The 18692-nt window shown below is 44.1% G+C and overlaps 1 protein-coding gene across 1 annotated transcript in view; it reads right to left on the bottom strand.

Annotated features, from left to right (window-relative positions):
• Positions 1-9269, bottom strand: part of PDGFRL (platelet derived growth factor receptor like) — a 69364-nt gene extending 60095 nt beyond the window's left edge. The window contains exon 1 of the mRNA XM_042982631.1: positions 9063-9269. Within this exon, the coding sequence (XP_042838565.1) occupies positions 9063-9117 (55 nt within the window). The 5' untranslated portion in view covers positions 9118-9269. The remainder of the gene's footprint in view (positions 1-9062) is intronic.
• Between the last annotated feature and the right edge of the window lie 9423 nt (positions 9270-18692).

Raw genomic sequence — 18692 nt, forward strand, 5'->3', positions numbered from 1 at the left:
ATGTTGCAGGATACAATGTTAATATACAGAAATCTGTTGTGTGTCTATAACACTAATAATAAACTAACTGAAAGTAATTCAGACAACAGTCTCATGTATCATTGCTTCAACAAGAATAAAATACCTAGGACTAAATTTAACCAGGAAGATGAAAGACTTGCTCTAAAAACTGTAAGACATTGATGAAAGAAAATGAAAACGACACCAAAATATGGAAAGATATACCATGTTCATGATTACAAAAATTAATATTAAAATGTACATACTATCCAAAGGGATTTACAGATTCAATCTATCCCTATCAAAATATAAGTGGCATTTTTCACAGAACTAGAACAAACAATCTTAAAATTTGTATGGAACCACAAAAGACCCTAGATAGCCAAAGAAATCTTGAGAAAGAAAAACAAAGCATTAGATATCATGCTCCCAGATTTCAACTTGTACTACAAAGCTACAGTAATCAAAATAGTGTGGTACAAAAACAGACACACAGATCATTGGAACAGAATAGAGAATCCAGCAATAAACCCACCCTTATATGGTCAATTAATCTATGACAAAGGGACTAAGAATACACAATGGGGAGAAGACTATCTCTCCAATAAATGCTGCTGGGAAAACCAGAGAGCTACGTGAAAAGTATAAAACTGGACCACTGTCTCACACCATATACAAAAATCAAATCGATATATAAATCACTACATAAAATCAAAATGGATGAAAGGCTTAAATGTAAGGCTTGAAACCATAAAACTCATAAAAGAAAACATAGGCAGTAAATTCTTAAACATCAGTCTCAGCAATATTTTTTTGGATCTGTCTCTATAAGGCAAAGCCAACAAAAGAAAAAATAAACTGAGCATATCAAACCAAAAAGGTTTGCACAGCAAAGGAAACCATCAACCAAAGGAAAAGTCAACCTGCTGAATAAGAGAAGATATTTGCAAATGATATATCTGATAAGGGATTAATATCCAAAATATATAAAGAAGTCATACAACTCAACACCAAAAAGAAGTCTGATTTAAAAATGGGCAGAGGACCTGAAGAGACATTTTTCCAAAGATGACATACAGATCACCAAAAGACACATGAGAAGGTGTTCAATATCACTAAACATCAGGTTAATGCCAGTCAAAACCACAATGAGATAACACCTCACACCTGTCAGAATAGCTAAAATCAACAACACAAGAAAGAACAGGTATTGGAGAGGATGTGGAGAAAAAGGCACCCTCATGGATTGTGGGGAATAAGCTTGACTTTGCACCGATGGGTTAACAAGGCATAAAAAATTAGAAAGTCATAGGATGTACACATCCAAGTTTGGGTAAACAACATTAGGTAAATAAGATTAGGTAAACAGGGCAAAGGCCTCCAGTACAGGAAAAAGGTGTAGGAATAGGGAATCTCAGAATGAAAACATCCAAGATGAGGCAAACAAGATTAGGTATTCAGGGTGGAAATGCTCTCCAACTTAGTACAATAGTAGAAAGCTGATTTCACAGGAAGGATGGACCAAAATAGGTAAACACGGCTATAGACCACAGCAGGGCAAAGTTGCCCAGAGTGGAGCTAATTAGCAAAAGAAAGGTACCTTGCTGACCCTGAGACAGCATGCATTGTCTTTCTTGTCCCCCTAGTCCAGTTTAGGTAAACAGAGGTGGCTCCTCATGTGTGATGTAAACAACCTTCCTCCCAGCTCTACGATTCTGTTTTGTATTGACCCAAACCCCTAACACCACATATCTCCAAAACCCCCTTTTCTCCACTCCATGAGTTAATGTTCACTGGTTCATTGTCTCTCTGTGCATGCCCATCATACTTGTAAGCCTTCAATCCTAATAAAAAAGGAGCAAGGACCCTTACTCTTGTCTCCTCCCAGACATTAGCCTCTCTCGCATTTTCAGTCCTGTGTCCTGCTCTCTTGATGGACAAGAGAGAACTTCAGACCCAGAGTCTAGGACAGTGGATTACTGATGGAAATGTAAATTTGTGCAGCCACTATTGAAAACAGTATGAAGTTTCCTTAAAATATTAAAAATAGAGGGCACCTGGGTGGCTCAGTCAGTTAACCTGTTGGCTCTTGGTCTCAGCTCAGGTCATGATCTCACATTTCATGAGTTCAAGCCCCACATCAGGCTCTCTGCTGACACCATGGAACCTGATTGAGATTCTCTCTCCCCTTCTCTCTGCCCCTCCCATGCTCACTCTCTCTCTCTCTCTCTCAAAATAAATAAATTAATTTAAAAAACTGTTTTATTTTTTATTTATTATTTTTAATATGAAATTTATTGTCAAATTGGTTTCCATACAACACCCAGTGCTCATCCCAACAGCTGCCTTCCTCAATGCCCATCACCCACTTCCCCTCCCTCCCACCCCCCCATCAACCCTCAGTTTATTCTGTTTTTTAAGAGTCTCTTATAGTTTACCTCCCTCCCTAACTTTTTTTTCCCCTCCCCCATGGTCTTCTGTTAAGTTTCTCAGGATCCACATAAGAATGAAAACATATGGTATCTGTCTTTCTTGTATGACTTATTTCACTTAGCATAACACTCTCTAGTTCCATCCACGTTGCTACAAAAGGCCATATTTCATTCTTTCTCATTGCCAAGTAGTATTCCATTGTGCATATAAACCACAATTTCTTTATCCATTCATCAGTTGATGGACATTTAGGCTCTTTCCATAATTTGGCTATTGTTGAAAGTGCTGCTATAAACATTAGGATATACGTGCCCCTATGCATCAGCACTCCTGTATCCCTTGGGTAAATTCCTAGCAGTGCTATTGCTGGGTCATAGAGTAGATCTATTTTTTATTTTTTGAGGAACCTCCACACTGTTTTCCAGAATGGCTACACCAATTTTCACTCCCACCAACAGTGCAAGAAGGTTCTCATTTCTCCACATCCTCTCCAGCATCTATAGTCTCCTGATTTGTTCATTTTAGCCACTCTGACTGGTGCAAGGTGATATCTGAGTGTGGTTTTGATTTGTATTTCCCTGATGAGGAGTGACATTGAGCATCTTTTCATGTGCCTGTTGGCCATCTGGATGTCTTCTTTAGAGAAGTGTCTATTCGTGTTTTCTGCCTATTTCTTCACTGGATTGTTTTTCGGGTGTGGAGTTTGGTGAGTTCTTTATAGATTTTGGATACTAGCCCTTTTTCTGATATGTCATTTGCAAATATCTTTTCCCATTCTGTTGGTTGCCTTTTAGTTTTGTTGATTGTTTCCTTTGCATTACAGAAGCTTTTTATCTTCATGAGGTCCCAATAGAAAGCTTATGAAGGAAATCGAAGAAGATACATAGAAATGGAAAAACATTCCGTGCTCATGGATTGGAAGAATAAATATTGTTAAAATGTCAATACTAACCAAAGCAATCTACACATTCAATGCAATCCCAATCAAAATTGCACCAGCATTCTTCTCAAAGCTAGAACAAGCAATCCTAAAATTTGTATGGAACCACAAAAGACCCTGAATAGCCAAAGTAATATTGAAGAAGAAGACCAAAGCAGGAGGCATCACAATCCCAGACTTTAGCCTCTACTACAAAGCTGTCATCATCAAGACAGCATGGTATTGGCACAAAAACAAACACATAGACCAATGGAATAGAACAGAGACTCCAGAATTGAGCCCACAAAAGTATGGCCAACTAATCTTTGACAAAGCAGGAAAGAGTATCCAATGGAAAAAAGACAGTCTCTTTAACAAATGGTGCTGGGAGACTGGACAGCAACATGCAGAATAATGAAACTAGGCCACTTTCTTACACCATTCACAAAAATAAACTCAAAATGGATAAAGCACCTGAATGTGAGACATGAAACCATCAAAACCCTAGAGGAGAAATCAGGAAAAAACCCCTCTGACCTCAGTCGCAGCAATTTCTTACTTGGCACATCTCCAAAGGCAAGGGAATTAAAAACACAAAATTGTTTTAAAGAAACAGAAATATCACATAATACAGCAACTCCGCTTCTGGGTATTTATCTGAAGAAAATTAAAACACTAATTATAAAATATACATACACTTCTACATTCATTGCAGCATTATTTATAATAGCCAAGCTAGGAAAACAACCTAACTGTCCTTTGGTAGGTGAGTGGATAAAGATGTGTCATGTATCAGTAGAATGGTACTCAGCCACAAAAAAATGAAATTATGCCACTGTGACAACATGGATGGACCTAGAGGGTATTATGCTAAGTGAAATAAGTCAGAGTTAGACAAATACTGTATGATTTCACTTATATATGGAATCTAGAAAACAAATAAACAAACAGAAGAGAAGCAGATTCATAGATACAGGGAAACAGCCTACAGGTTACCAGAGTGGGGGAAAACAGGTAACATAGGTGAAGGGAATATGTGGTACAAACTTCCAGTAGTAAAGTAAGTCACAGGTATTTAAAGTACAGCATAGAGAATGTAGTCAATAATATGTAATGACTTTGTAAGGTGATAGAGGGTAACTACAGTTATGGTGGTGGGCATTCATAATGGATATAAATGTTGAATCACTATGTTGTACACATGAAATTAATGGAATACTGTCTGTTAATTATACTTCAATAATAATGCCAAAAAGACCTTACTTTGAAATATTAGAGTATCCATTAGAACAGGGTTGATTGCTCTCTTTTAATTTTGCTTTGAAATATAATTGACATGTAATGTTAGTTTCAGGTGTACAACATAATGACTCGATATTGGTAAGTATTGCGAAATGATCACTCTCTTCTTGAAGCACTCAGTTTGCCTGGCTCCTAAAACAGGGCGCTGAATTGGTTTTGTTTTCTTTGTTTTTTTTGTACGGCCCTGACAACTTCTCAGTCTGTTTGGCGGCCCTTCCTCGTCTTCTTTTCCTGCCTGACCTGGGTCCCAAGGGCTTAATCCTTGCAGTTCATCTCAATCGTTTATGACATTCAATTTCTAAGTGGCCTCACACAGCCTCCTGGGTCCTAGCAGCATTTATATGCTGAGAGCTGCCTTGTCCCATCCTGACTTTGCCTCTACACTCCAGATCTGAATAGTCTGTCACTGACTCAGCACCGCCACTTGGAAAGCTAGGAGGCATCTCAAATTGAACGTGTTCAAACTGACCTCTGGATGCCTCTTCAGTCTGGCTCCTTCCCTGGTGTCCCTTTACCAGTATATGACAACTCTATTCACCCAGTTGCTCAGGATAAAAACCTCAGAGTCACACATGTTCTTGTCTTTTTCTCCCAGGCCACATCAAATCCAGCAGCAAATCCTCTCAGCTTAATAGGACTCGCCCCACTAGGGAGAAGCACCTACATCCACTGCGGCCATGCTGGACCAAGCCACTTTGCACGTAGACTACTAAAACTGCTCCCTATGTAGGCTCCCAGCTTCCACCCTAGCCCTCCTACCTTTGAAAACATCAGTTGGATCATGGGCACTACTCTAGTCAAGACCCTCCAATGACCTCCATCTTAGATAAAGCCGTAAGTCTTCCTGTGCCTATTAGCTTTTGCCATTTCCTGTCTCCTCCCTAACGGTCCTTTGGCCACACTGACCACAGGGACACCTGGAAGCCGCTCTGCCCCGTGCCCTTGGCCCTTGCAGCTCTTCTTTTGGACACCTGCACCATGGACTTCCTCTCTCCAGAAAGGCCTCTGACTCTACTGTCCAAACCATGCTCTGACTCCCCTCCATGGTCCTTCCATCCTCTCACCCCATGCTGCGTGTTAAATGTGCCCTGCAAAAAGGCACACTGAAGTCGTAACCTCTTGTACCAATGAGTGTGACCTTATTTGGAAATAGGATCTTGGCAGTGGTAACCAAGTTGAGATGACGTCATTAGGGTGGGCTCCGATCCAATATGCTGGTGTCCTTATAAGAAGACACACACACAGGAAAATGCCATGTGAAGTCAAAGACACACGGGAGACCAGGTGACCATAGAGGCAGCAACTGGGGTGACGCAGGTGCAAGCCTGGGGGCACTAGGGATAGACAGCCACCAGCAAAAGCCAGGAAGAGGCAGGGAGACCAGAGTTGCAGAGACAGAAGTTTCCTGAGGACAGAACTGGGCAGGAGAAACTTCTGTTGCCCTAAGCCACACCACCTGGCTTGTGGTATTTTGTCACAGCAGCCCTAGGAGACTAATACGTCCTGATTATTGATTCTTTGTGCCGCTTATCACTTCCTGAAATTTTATCTTTTCTTGTTTACCCACTTTCGGTCCTTCCATTAGATTATGGGCACCACAAAGGAAGGGGCCGTACAACCTTGTCTGGAGAAAGCCATCAACCCTCAGGACTTGCCACTGGGCTGGCACACTGCCCACCTCCCCATTGCCATCAAACTTCTCTCTTTTTTGGCTCTAAGGATCAGAGATTATTTTGTAGGCCCAACAGATGAGCCAACACCCTGCATGCTTAGAAACATTATGTAATCTCATGGGTGATGAGAATGTTTACAATTCTTTTTTCATTATATGGATTTGTGAACTAATATTTACACTCCTTTTCCCAGGAATACATTGAGGCATAAAAATGGTACAGAGTCCTGGTTGAAGAATCACCAGCAGCGTCTCCCTCCTGACCTCCTTAGACATATGGCTACATTGCCCTCACATCATAACAAATCTCTGCAGGCCTCCCAGACAGAGAACCTTCTTATAGGACACAAAATAAACCCACGTTAGACCAAAGATCACACTAGCATTGACCAAAGGTCTGGGGTAAATTCAACAAAACAGTGACAAATCCATTTTTATGGATTTGCTCTTGACCTTGGATAAAAAAATATTTATGTAAACAATGAAAAGCTGGCGAAGCGCTTGCGATTTTATACTTTATATAAAAATAGCACCATATGGGGCGCCTGGGTGGCTCAGTCGGTCAGGCGTCCAACTCTTGGTTTCCGCTCAGGTTATGATCTCACAGTTTATGAATCTGAGACTTGCATCGGGCTCCAAGCTGACAGTGTGGAGCCTGCTTGGAATTCTCTCTCTCTCCCTTCTCTCTGCCCCCTCCCCGACTTGCTCTCTCTGCCTCTCTCAAAATAAAGAAATAAACTTAAAAATAAATAAAAAATGGCACCATATGAAGACACACAGTCGGATTCTGTATCTCCCTCTCTCTCTGCCCCTCCCCTGCTCATGCTGTCTCTGTCTCTCTCAAAAATAAATAAACATTTTAAAAAAAAACTTAAAAAAAAAAAAAGAAGATCTTTCCTAGAAGTGATAGGAAAAGCAAAAGGCAGTGAGGTAAGCTGTATCACGGGCCTCGTGTCCGCAGCGCGTGCTTTGGGATGGCCCAGGATGCAGCAGATCCCAGCCCACCCATGAGAGATTGTCCCTGGAAGGATTTCTGTATGTGCCTCTCTCACTGGCCTGTTCCTGGCCCAGCCAGCCCCATGATAACTCAAAACAGGGGAAAAGAAAAAAAACATTCTTAATAGGTTTAGGAAAACGGTTACATAATTTAGTGAAGCAGATTTACTTTTCTAATCATGTATTTAATATTTTATTGATAACCAGTATATCCTTTGAAAAACAAAGCTCCAGTACTACGACACCTGAAACGTGTCCATTATTTTCTATGAAATATTCGCTTTGTGCTCAACTCTCCCTGTCCCATGTTTATTGAGTCACATTTGACTTAAACAGATGCTAATTGATTCAGGCAGATGCTTGCAATAATCATTCTCCTGGTCTGCACACATACTGGCTGGGAGCGGTCAGGGAGGGAGTGGCGGGCGGGGGGTGGGGGGGCTGCCTCCTGGGCCCCGGAGGCGGGCATCTTGGGTGAAGGGTACAACCACGTGAGCGGGCTGTTTGAAGTTATTTTGTCTGGCTCTCCACTGCCCTATTCCAAAAACAACACCAGATTCTGCATCTCTGTCCCTTCAGCAACCACATAGAGGGACCTGCCAGGGGCATTTTAATAGTGCATTTTAGAACATGAACCCACGCCGGCTCCTCCGCGGGCAAAGCGGGCGGGTTGCTCCCGGAGCAGACGCACTTGCAGACACTGTATCCCGCGAGTCTCTAGGCCGGAGGGTCCTCTCCTCAGCTGCCAGCCCCACAACCATGTTGGACTTTGCAAACTGGAATTTTGGAGGGCGGGGGGGGGGGGGGGGCGGGAAATGCTTCTAGTTTCACTGGCAATAAAGGAACTGGTCAGGACGGAGTAGTGGTTAAGACGTGAGCCAGGTTGAGATAGCGCCAGAGTGAGATTGCATAACAGCAAAAGCTGCTTTCAAGCAAAACTAAGCAGAAATCCGGGCTTGTAGCTGAGGAATTCCAAAGGTGCCAGGATACCAGGATGGACTCAGGTGCAAATGTACTGTATAGATAAATAACACTATTTGAATAAATAATGGAGCCAGCCAAACAAATGCTAAAGTCATATATATAGATATAAGAAGAAGAACAATACACACACACACACACACACACACACACACACACACACACACACACTGACCCTGTGGTTGTGAATCTAAGCAACAGGGTGGGCCCAGATAGGCGCACACGAATATCCGGTCTAAGCCATAGGTAGATCTTGCAGGATTCAAGCCCGTAGTGGTGTAGGAAACAAATCCAGGACTTCGGCTGGGAGGAGGAGGACACTTCAAAGTTTGGCAAAGAATCAGCAAATGCCTTGCTGAGGTGGCCCGCGCCCTCGGAAGCCGAGACCCTGGGTGAACGCGTGCGCGGAGGTGGGAGCGATCCAGTGCTCCCGCGCCACCTCCCAGAACGACACGTTGACACTGGGGGCTGGACCAGACGCTGGCAGGGGATGCTCGGTTCGCCCTCCCAGCGCCTTCCGAGAGCGCTGGGCGGTCCTGGTGGGGATCTGAAGGGCTGGGGTAGTTACCACTATCCCAGGGGAGCGCAGGGAGGGTGGGGGTGGGGGGGGGGTGGAGAGAGGGAGGTAAAATAGGGCAGGTGTCCCGGGGCAGATCCAAGGCTGAGCCTCGGAAGGTCAGAAGTTCTAGAAAGAGCTGGCTGGAGGAGAGTGGGCCGAGGGAGGATATGGGTTGGGGGTCCCCGCCCAGGGTCACTCACCATCCTCTAGCGCTTCGTGCACGAGCAGAAGACCAAGCAGCAGCCAAACCTTCATCTTAGGGCAAGGGACGCGGGGAGAGGTGCCGGGATGGCGGTCGGAGGAGCACCCGACAGAACAGGGCTAGGGCAGGGGCGCAGGGGGAGGCGGCTGGCGAGGGGCGTGTCGGGGCGGGCGTCTGGGACGCCACAGCTGGAGGATTCGGTTTCCTGAGGTGGAACCCAGTTTGGGGGAGAAGTTTGGTTTTTTCCTCGTAATTCTGTGTAATGTGACCTCTCCTGCCCCCTGGCGGAGCAGTGGAGAGAGGCGCTTTCTCGTGCGCTGACAGCAAGGGCTAAGGGCCAGCTGTCAATTACCAAAACCTTAACTGGAATTTCTCCACCTGGGCTTTTGACCAAGTTTACCAACTTCAACAAGGCCCAGTGTGATCCTGCAGGTACGGATGGGGTCACATTGAACCATAATTGTCCAAACGTCACCATCACTCTCTCTACCTGCTCAGGCAGAGCCTTAATGCTCTGTCAAAAGTGCTCTCTAAATACTTCTGTTTATTGCCAGGTCTCCACTTGTGCTAACAAGAGCATTACCCTCAGCTTTTTTTGCTGTTCCTCTGTGGCCAGAGATGGGCTCTGCACCCAGCCCTCTTTCAGCTGGTTATCGTCTTCTCCCCTGCAGTTGAGATGTTAGAACCCCATTTGGGGCTCCCAAATGGGGAAGCTGGCCTTCCATCAAAGGGAGCCACAGCAGGCCAGCTCCTTCCTTAATATCCCAGCAGAGATTGTGGAGAAATGACTGGATCCTTTTATTCACAAGTCCCGTTGCACAACACTCAGGTGTCCAGGATAGACTGTGCCAGAAAACAGTTCTAAGTAACAGCATCAGCACCCCTGGCCCCCCAACACATACATACACATCTTTCCCTCTGAGTCAAAATTAGCACTCTGGGCTTCTTTTAAATGTAGTATCTATATTCTCCTAGAAGGCTCCTTAGTTCTAGCAAATTCTTCCCTAGCCCTTTTAGGTTAGGAAACCCAGAGAGGTTAAATGGTGCCCCATGGACCCTTCTGTATGCTCATTATGAAGCATGCTGAGGAGGTGATTAAAATGTAAAGGAAAAAGTATTGGGGCACCTGGATGGCTCAGTCAATTAAGTGTCCAACTTCGGCTCAGGGCATGATCTCACAGTTCGTGGGTTTGAGCCTCGTGTCCCACTCTGTGCAGACAGCTCGGAGCCTGGAGCCTGCTTCGGATTCTGTCTCCCTCTCTCTGCCTCTCCCTTGCTTGTGCTCTCACTCTCTCTTTCTCTCAAAAATAAACAAATAAACTTTAAAAAGAAAGGAAAAAATATTGCAAACCAAAATATAATTCAATGCTCAATGGTGTAACAGATACTATTAATAGTGGAGAAGTTCAGAGGAGTGGGAAATCCCAGGGGTAGGGCTTGAGTTTGGAGACCACAGGAGGGAGGGGAGGGGGCAGGAGTGCATCGGCTCTGATTCCTTGGCCAGTGCTCAGGAGAGCACGGGCCAAGGCACAAAGCATAGACCTGGCCCGGTAGTGTGGGCTGGCCAGGCTGGAAGGGTAGCTTGGCTGAAGGAGTAGAGTGGGAGGGAGACTGAAGCAAGAGTCTGGGGCTGCGGAAGGTGGGCTGTGGTGGGGTGGAGGATATGGGCGTTCATATGCCCCTCTGCAGAGAGGGTCATCGGTTACGAGCTTATAGATTCATATGATGAAAGCAGCTCGCAGGTGCAGGCGAGGTGAGGAACAGGTTTTCCCCAGGGGAGGAGCAGGGTCTGGGCTTCCAGCCCACTTTGTTCAAACAGTACTATTAAAGTGAGCTTGATTCGGGGCGCCTGGGTGGCTTGGTCGGTTAAGCGTCCGACTTCAGCTCAGGTCACGATCTCACGGTCCGTGAGTTCGAGCCCCGCGTCGGGGTCTGGGCTGATGGCTCAGAGCCTGGAGCCTGCTTCCGATTCTGTGTCTCCCTCTCTCTCTGCCCCTCCCCCGTTCATGCTCTGTCTCTGTCTCAAAAATAAATAAACATTAAAAAAAAAAATTTAAAGTGAGCTTGATTCAAAATAGCAGGAAGGGGACTTCTCCTCCAACACTCAAGGGAAAAAGTTTAGCACAAACTAGTGCTTATCAGCCACTTCACGCCTGGGGACCCAAGAATTCCATCTGCCATCACCTGCTTCCCGGTGCCACTCTGGTGCCAGCTTTGCTATTCCCTGAGTGCAGTGGAGAGAACGGTTTCCTGGGAATACGGGAGACCAAGGTTCAGGGCCTGACATTGCCACTAGTTCTCAACTCCTCCCTCAACTCCCTTAACCTCTCTCGAGTGGGGCTCTCTCCTTGGTAGAGGGAGGGGGCTGGAGGATTATTTCAGTATGTGTTTACTATGTGTTTCTTGTTGTGAAGGTGGAGACATCCTTGCTGTTTTTATGGAGTGGACACTAGTCTGAAGGCAAGCATCCGAACTGCCGTAACGGGAGGCGTCTCATTCTGGGGAGCACTCAGGGAGTAGACCGAGTCTGCCTGGGCTGCCTGCTCTGAGATCTTCCTTCATCTTGACTCCACGAAGTTGACAACTTTGCTCTTGCCCTGTGTTGGAGCCTGGGTTCCGTCTACAGCTCCCCTCCCCCACTCCACACACTCATCCAGACCCTGCCTGGTCTACCTGTTGACAGCATCAAGGCCACCCCTCTTTACACATCATCCCTCGCCTCACTGTCCTGGCCACATCCACCTAGTTGGTCTCCCTGCCCCTCTGTCTTGAACCCCAATCCATCCTTTCCTCAGCGATCACATCTATCTGTGAATAATACTCTAAAAATCTAACCCAACTGAAACCTTTCAAAGGCCCTCCGACAAGGCTGAGACTCCCAAGTTCACGGCCCTGCTGGCCTCTCCAGCTGTTTCACTTGGTGCCACTCCCTGTCCCGCCCTCCAAACTAACAGCACACTGCCCTTGCCCACCCCTCAGCCATCATGAGGGTCCACTGCTCCTGTGGCTCCCTCTGCCCCAAATAGCCCCTTCCCCTGTTTTACCACCTGCCCAGCATCTCACCACACCCCAATCCCTGGCCTCACTTCCCCTCTTAGACTTGGTTCAGACCTTGCCTTCTCCCAGCTGGTCTGAGCACTTCTCTGGCAATAAAAGCTTCCATCATAGCACTGAGAACAAAAGGCAGATTTTAGCTGTGAATCTGGTTACGCTTCTTTCTCCTGCGCTATTCTAGGAGTTCAAGGGCAGGAAGTTCGTCTTGCTAAATGTTGTATCCCACCACCAGGTTCTGGAAAATAACAATTATTTGTTAGGAACTGTCTGTGTTCCAGGCAGTGTGTTTCTCATTGATCTAATCAACAGGCCTATAAGGTAGGCTGTGCTGTCAGTATCATCCCCGTTTTATGGATGAGGGTGCCCAAAGTTAAACTTGTAGCTGAGTTATAATCCAGGCTTTGTCTGACTCCCAAATCTGTGGGTCTAACCCCTCACTCTATTGATTAAAATGAGCGGTTGAAATCGGTATGAATAAAAGCTCTCAAACAGGGGCCTTCCTGACCTGTAAACTGGAGACACCACTAAGTTGTCGGTCTTAAGCTCCTGAGACTGGAGGCAAATGTTGTGCAAGATGGCAAGGCAACCAGTTGAACAGAATTGCACAGAGACAAAAAACCCACACTCTTCTCCTTTGCAGGAGCCTGAAGAGTGGCTGGCTGCCGTTAAAGCAGCCATCAGAAGACAAAGCTAAAATGTTAATGAACTGTTATAAAGCCAAACGTAGGGGGGAATGAAAGCTGAGGGTCCCTGGGAGCCTCAGACGCGAGGAAAGTCTAGAATCACGCAGGAGCTCTTCCCATCAGCCTCTGCCGGCTGCTCACGATGAAGAGACAAAATGGCACCACATGGGAAGAAGATTGGCTTTAATGAAGAGCTGCACTCAGCTGCTCCACCTGTGTTTTCTTTTATTTCAAGACCTTTTTTTTTCAAAATTACTCAACCCACTTAAAAATATTTTAAACATCCACAGAATTATATAGAACAGAAAACGATAAGAAACATTAAAAACACCTTTTCACGTCCCCTCCCCTTCCTACTGGCTATAAAATACTGCATAGGAAAGAGGCACCAGAGCTTACTTGTTCTGTTGATAGCTAGTTCGGTTGTTTCAAACACTGTCTTACAAAAAATACTGCAGTAACTATTGTGATCCAAATATCTTGATGCTCATGAATATTCTATAAGATAGATACCTAGATATTAAGTTGTTTAGCCAAAGGTCATGATATTTAACACTTTTGGTGAACCCTGCCGATTCAAAAAACTCTCCCTATTTACAACCAATTCCACTTTCCTTGGGAGTACCACCCTCACCAGGACTGCATACAGTCATGCTATTCAATTTTTACAGCCTGTGGGTGGGAGAGGGGAGTCGCATTGTGCTCTTTTTTTTTCTTTTTTTTCAGTTTTATTTACTTGAGAGGCAAAGGAAGCCAGCAGGGGAGGGGCATAGAGAGAGAGGGAGAGAGAGAATCCCAAGCAGGCTCCGCACTGTCAGCTCGGAGCCCAGAGAGGTGCTCAAACTCACGAACTGCGAGATCATGACCTGAACTGAAATCAGGAGTCTGGCGCTTAACCCACTGAGCCACCCAGGTGCCCTTCACCATATATGCTCTTTTAATTCCCATTCCTTTTGTTACCATCAAGAATGAGCATGTTACCGTGTTTTTATTTGCCAATTTTTGAAAATTGAGTTATTTTTATTACCGTCTTACCATAGTAGGATCTTAACATATTCTGGCTACTAAGCTCTTGGGTGTTACACATATTGCAGACGTCGTCTTCTAATCCTTTGCTGGTGCTTTAGTTTTGCTAATGGTGCCTTTCTTCAAACAATTACAATCAATGTTTAAGCAATTACATTTTCAGGAACTTCTTTCATGGCTTCTGGGCTTTACATTTTTTTTAATGTTTATTTATCTTGGGGAGACAGAGAGACAGAGTGCAAGCTGGGGAGGGGCAGAGAGAGTGGGAGACACAGAATCTGAAGCTGGCTCCGGGCTCCGAGCTGTCAGCACAGGGCCCGATGTGGGGCTGGAACCCACGAAGCGCAGGATCATGACCTGGGCTGAAGTCGGATGTTTAACCAACTGAGCCACCCATGCATGTGCCCCCATGGCTTCTGGGTTTTATATCTCCTTAGGTAGGTCTTCTCTGCCTCCAATTATCCAACTATTTTATATTTTCATCTACAACTTTCATGATTTGTTGTGATGTTTGGTCTTTAAACCCATCTATAATTTTTTTTTTCTTTTTTTAGCATCACAAGTTAGGAATCTAATTTTATGTGTTTCCATTTGGATGGTCAATGTCACACTATCATTTGTTAAAAGGTTGGTCCTTTTTCCATCTTTTTGAATCGACTTCTAGTGTGTGTTAAATCACACATGTATATGGGTCTGTTCTGTACTGCTTTAGTCTATTGATTTCTTTATACCTGTAGAAATATCAGACTGCATTAATTGGGACTGATTTATAGTATGTTTTGTCACTTGTTTGGACCCCCATCATTGTTCTATTAATTATCATTGTACATTTTCTCTTCCAGGCGAAGTTGGGAATCAGCTTGTCGATCTCCGTAAAAATTTTATTGTGTTTTGATGATGATTGCATTGAATTTATGTTTGGGGGCAGAATGGTCATATTTACAACATTGAATCTTCCCATCCAGGAATGTGATAATGTAATATAGCTTTCAACTTATTCAAGTCTACTTTTATGTCCCCATTATATTTTATAATTGTTTAATGCTGGTATTAGGACAATAATTTTAGAATTCTGCATTATCAGGTATATTTTGTATCAAATACTCTTTAGCTAAGTGTTGGCTACATAAGTGTGTGTGTGAGAGAGTGTGTGTGTATATAATTACATAGCTAAACACTAAAATGGTTATGTTCACATAGTTATCGTTTTCCATGTAAGTCTTGCTTAATACCAAGCAATAATAATATACAAGGCTTATTTCTTATTTTTGCTTGCTTATTTGCTTTGCTATTATGCATGACTTTCCTCAAGTACATTGCCAAATAATTAACCGGTACATCAAAAATAATTTTGGAATGCTGCTTTCCCAGCATTTTTTTATCGCATACACTTCAGATAAATTTAGGTATCTCAGTTTATCTGAGGTCCGTGTTAGGGGCTGAACTGTGCTCTTTCCTCCTTCCAAATTTTAAATGTTGAAGTCCTAACCTCCAGCACTTTAGAATGTGACTTTATTTGGAAATAGGGTCTTTAAAGAGGTAATTAAATTAAAATGCGGCCATTAAAGTGGGTCCTAAACCAGTATCCCTGATACTCTCAAGGAGTAAACCTAGACAGAGATACAGGTACAGGGGGAAGGCCAGGTGAAGATACAAGACAGCCATCTACAAGCCAAGCACAGACGCTCAGAGGAAACCAATCCTGCCCACGCCTTCATCTCAGACTTCCAGCTTCCAGAGCTGTGAGAACACACTTCTGTGGTTTAAGCCGTGAGTCTGTGATACCTCATTATGGCAGCGCTAGGGAGCAAATAGTCTATTAGGACGGGAGCAAAAGTTACAAGAACTACAGGGGCTTTTCCAAGACATGTAGCTGCTTAATCATAGGCTTATTATCCTTGAATGAGGCAATCTCAAGAAGACTGAATTTGAAAAATAAAACGGCCAAAGTTGTATTTTTTATGGGTTGTATTTCACTGTAAAAACCCATTTTCTTCTTCTCTAGGGTGAGAAAGAATTTTATTTCTAGAATCTCTGTTTGCTTTGGTCTTTGTGCATTCTTTCTCCCAATAATTGCTGGAATATCGGCCAATTAAAATAAGCATTTACGGACAGCTCCAAGTCAAATACAACTTGAAGCCTGGTTTCCTAAGGCATGATTGATTTTTGTGTGTTTGTATCTGGTCACCTTAATGGACCCTCTTATTAGTCCAAATGGTTTTCTACTGAGCTCTTGGGTTTTTGGATCAATGATCATATTACCTGCAACACCCACTCTTTCTTTCTTTATTAGCTGCTGCCTGTCTGTTGCTTCCACCTTGCTGGTACAGCGGCCTTTAGTGTTTGTAATCCACTGACCCCCAACCTCACGAAGCACAGAGCGGCTCAGGGATGGAACAAATCAGGGACTCCAAGCCTTCCCCGAACCATCAGCTACTTCCTGATGTGGGAAGAGAGGAGGCTGAAAACACGGCAGTGGCCTTTTAACAACAGTGTCTGGGGAACCAGTGTCACCTGTGGGAGGAGACAGCATTACCAGAGCAATTGTGCGTCGCTGCTTTTCTCTGATGAGCTGGGGCCTCAGCCACCGGCACTGGCTTAACAAATGAAGACCTGAAGGGAAAAGAGGAGTAGCAGAAGGGAGAAGCAAAAATCGGGAAATGGAAGAGAGAAGCGAGTGGGAGGCTGTACCTGGAGACATAGGGCTAGAGAAGCATATTTCTTTCAGTCGTCTTTACAAGCACAATTGGTACACAATGTGTGTCTCATGGCCGATGAGACACAGTGTCAGCAATCCCTTCAGGTTACCACGGGCCAGACTGGAAGGTCAGCACTTCCATTACGATTTCCTTGTTTGTGACTGATTGTGTAGGTCGCATTTGCATTATAAATTAATGATCATTTTCTAGGACTCCTTTGTGCTGAAAAAATCTCTGTTCCCTCTCTTTTTTCTGTCCCCTTAAAGGGCCTATATTTTGGGCATCTGCTCCCCACCCCCCAAAACAGGACATTTCTCTCCTCTAACTGGTCTTCACTAACTATGGAAATACAACCAAGATGAATATATATTTTTAAATTAATGTTTCAAGGTTTCAGTAGGAGCTAACGTTAAGGGTTTTAAATACAGCTCTGAAAATTTAATAGAATGCCAATTGTGGATCCCAGAAGCTGGTAGTACTTTCCTACTCCAGGATATAGCATGCTGTAAAGATGTGTTGCCAGTCTGTCGGTCACATGAGCCTGTAAGTGGCTAGGGGAAGAGGGGCAACTCTGAGCTGTGGTGGAAGGGACTTGAAACCCCCATTCTCTCCGTCCTTTTTATTTATTTAATGGTAAACTCTCAACTATCCTTGCTTACTTGCTGTAAATGCTGACCTTTCCAAAGTGTCTTCTGTTATTTACAACTTGGTGCCAAGTCAATGTTTCAGTCCAAGAACAGTGGCATTTTAAGTCTCATTCCTACCAGGGCAGTGAAACCCTTGGCCCTTGCTTGAAGAAATGGCAGGCATCAGTGCACAGATAGGGGAAGACTGGGGAGACCTGGAGACTCAGCGACTGGGGAGCCCAGAAATGAATCACAACAATGGTATGGTACTTGTGGGTTAAGGGACTCAGAGCCCAGAAACAAGCTTGTTCCCCATCATCATGGAGATACAGGCCCACCTTGGGCTATAGAGTACTCCTGGGCAGAATAGCTGATCTTGTTTTCCTCTTCATGGTGGCTGCTCCATTTTTAGGAGAGAGCAAGGATTCTTTACTTAGCTTTGACTAGAAAAGTTCAAGTAAGTAGATCAGTATGGAGCTGAGTTTCTTTCTGGACAGTTTCATCTCTTTTTTGACCTACTCTAAACAAGCTGAGATAACGTGATAATAGGTTATTTTTGTATGTCTTTGGGATTTTTTTTTGGAGATATTTTATGGGATGAAATGAATCATTTTTTCCACAGAGATAGGGATTTCTCAGTACAATCTCTTAGCAATCCATGGGCTTTGGGCCCTTTGCCTGAAAAGGAAGGCTACCCGTGGCCTTCTTTAAAGAACACAAAGGAGATGGCATTCTTACCGCCAAGGGTTCCTGGCTGGACCCACAGCCCAGACACAGTTCCTGGCGGATTACTGCCTGCATGTGACCATATGGTACCAGGGCAGATGTGGGTCATCAAAACCTAGTAACAATCCTAATAGCCAACAATTAGATAAATTAGGTTTTAGGCTTCTACTTGGCAAATACTTTTCTGTTTCAGCTTGGTTTTCCATGCTGGCTAAAGTGATAACTACTGTTTTCTTACTTCAATATGGCGTTCCCTCCAATTTAGTAAAATCAGTGGGAATTAAGTATATACACAAAGACATTTCAAAATTAATTAATTCAAGAGATTTGCAATTTTAAATAACTTTGAGCCATGTCCAGAACGCTCTTTGAATCCTTTCTCCCAGAGGGTTGAAGTTGGTAAGAATGCTTTACTATATTGTAAAAAATTTGTTAGTTGTACATAACTGATTGCCAATTATTAAAGGCTATGATTTGCTGAGGAGAACATTGAGAAAGGAGTTTCTTACAGATAAAAGCAATGAAAAGACCGGCAGTTGAAGTGGTAAGATCTCAGCTCTTTGGTCCTGGGACGGCATGCTTTAGGACCCAGTGCTATTTTTTAGAACGTGCCAGGAGGACTGAGGCTTTGTGAAAACATGTCTTTTATCTTACAGGACTGGGTAGTCCTCAGGCTGCCAGGTGAGTATTCTTGACAATAAAATCATTTCAATTTAGATTGCACCATATTTCTGAGTTTTAAAAGTTCCCAAATTAAAAAAAAAAAAAAGGTTACATTAGATAAGTGTGTGACATGTATGCTTTTGGGGTGTGT

The sequence above is a fragment of the Panthera tigris genome, chromosome B1 (genome assembly GCF_018350195.1).
Source record: "Panthera tigris isolate Pti1 chromosome B1, P.tigris_Pti1_mat1.1, whole genome shotgun sequence".
Classification (NCBI taxonomy): domain Eukaryota; kingdom Metazoa; phylum Chordata; class Mammalia; order Carnivora; family Felidae; genus Panthera; species Panthera tigris.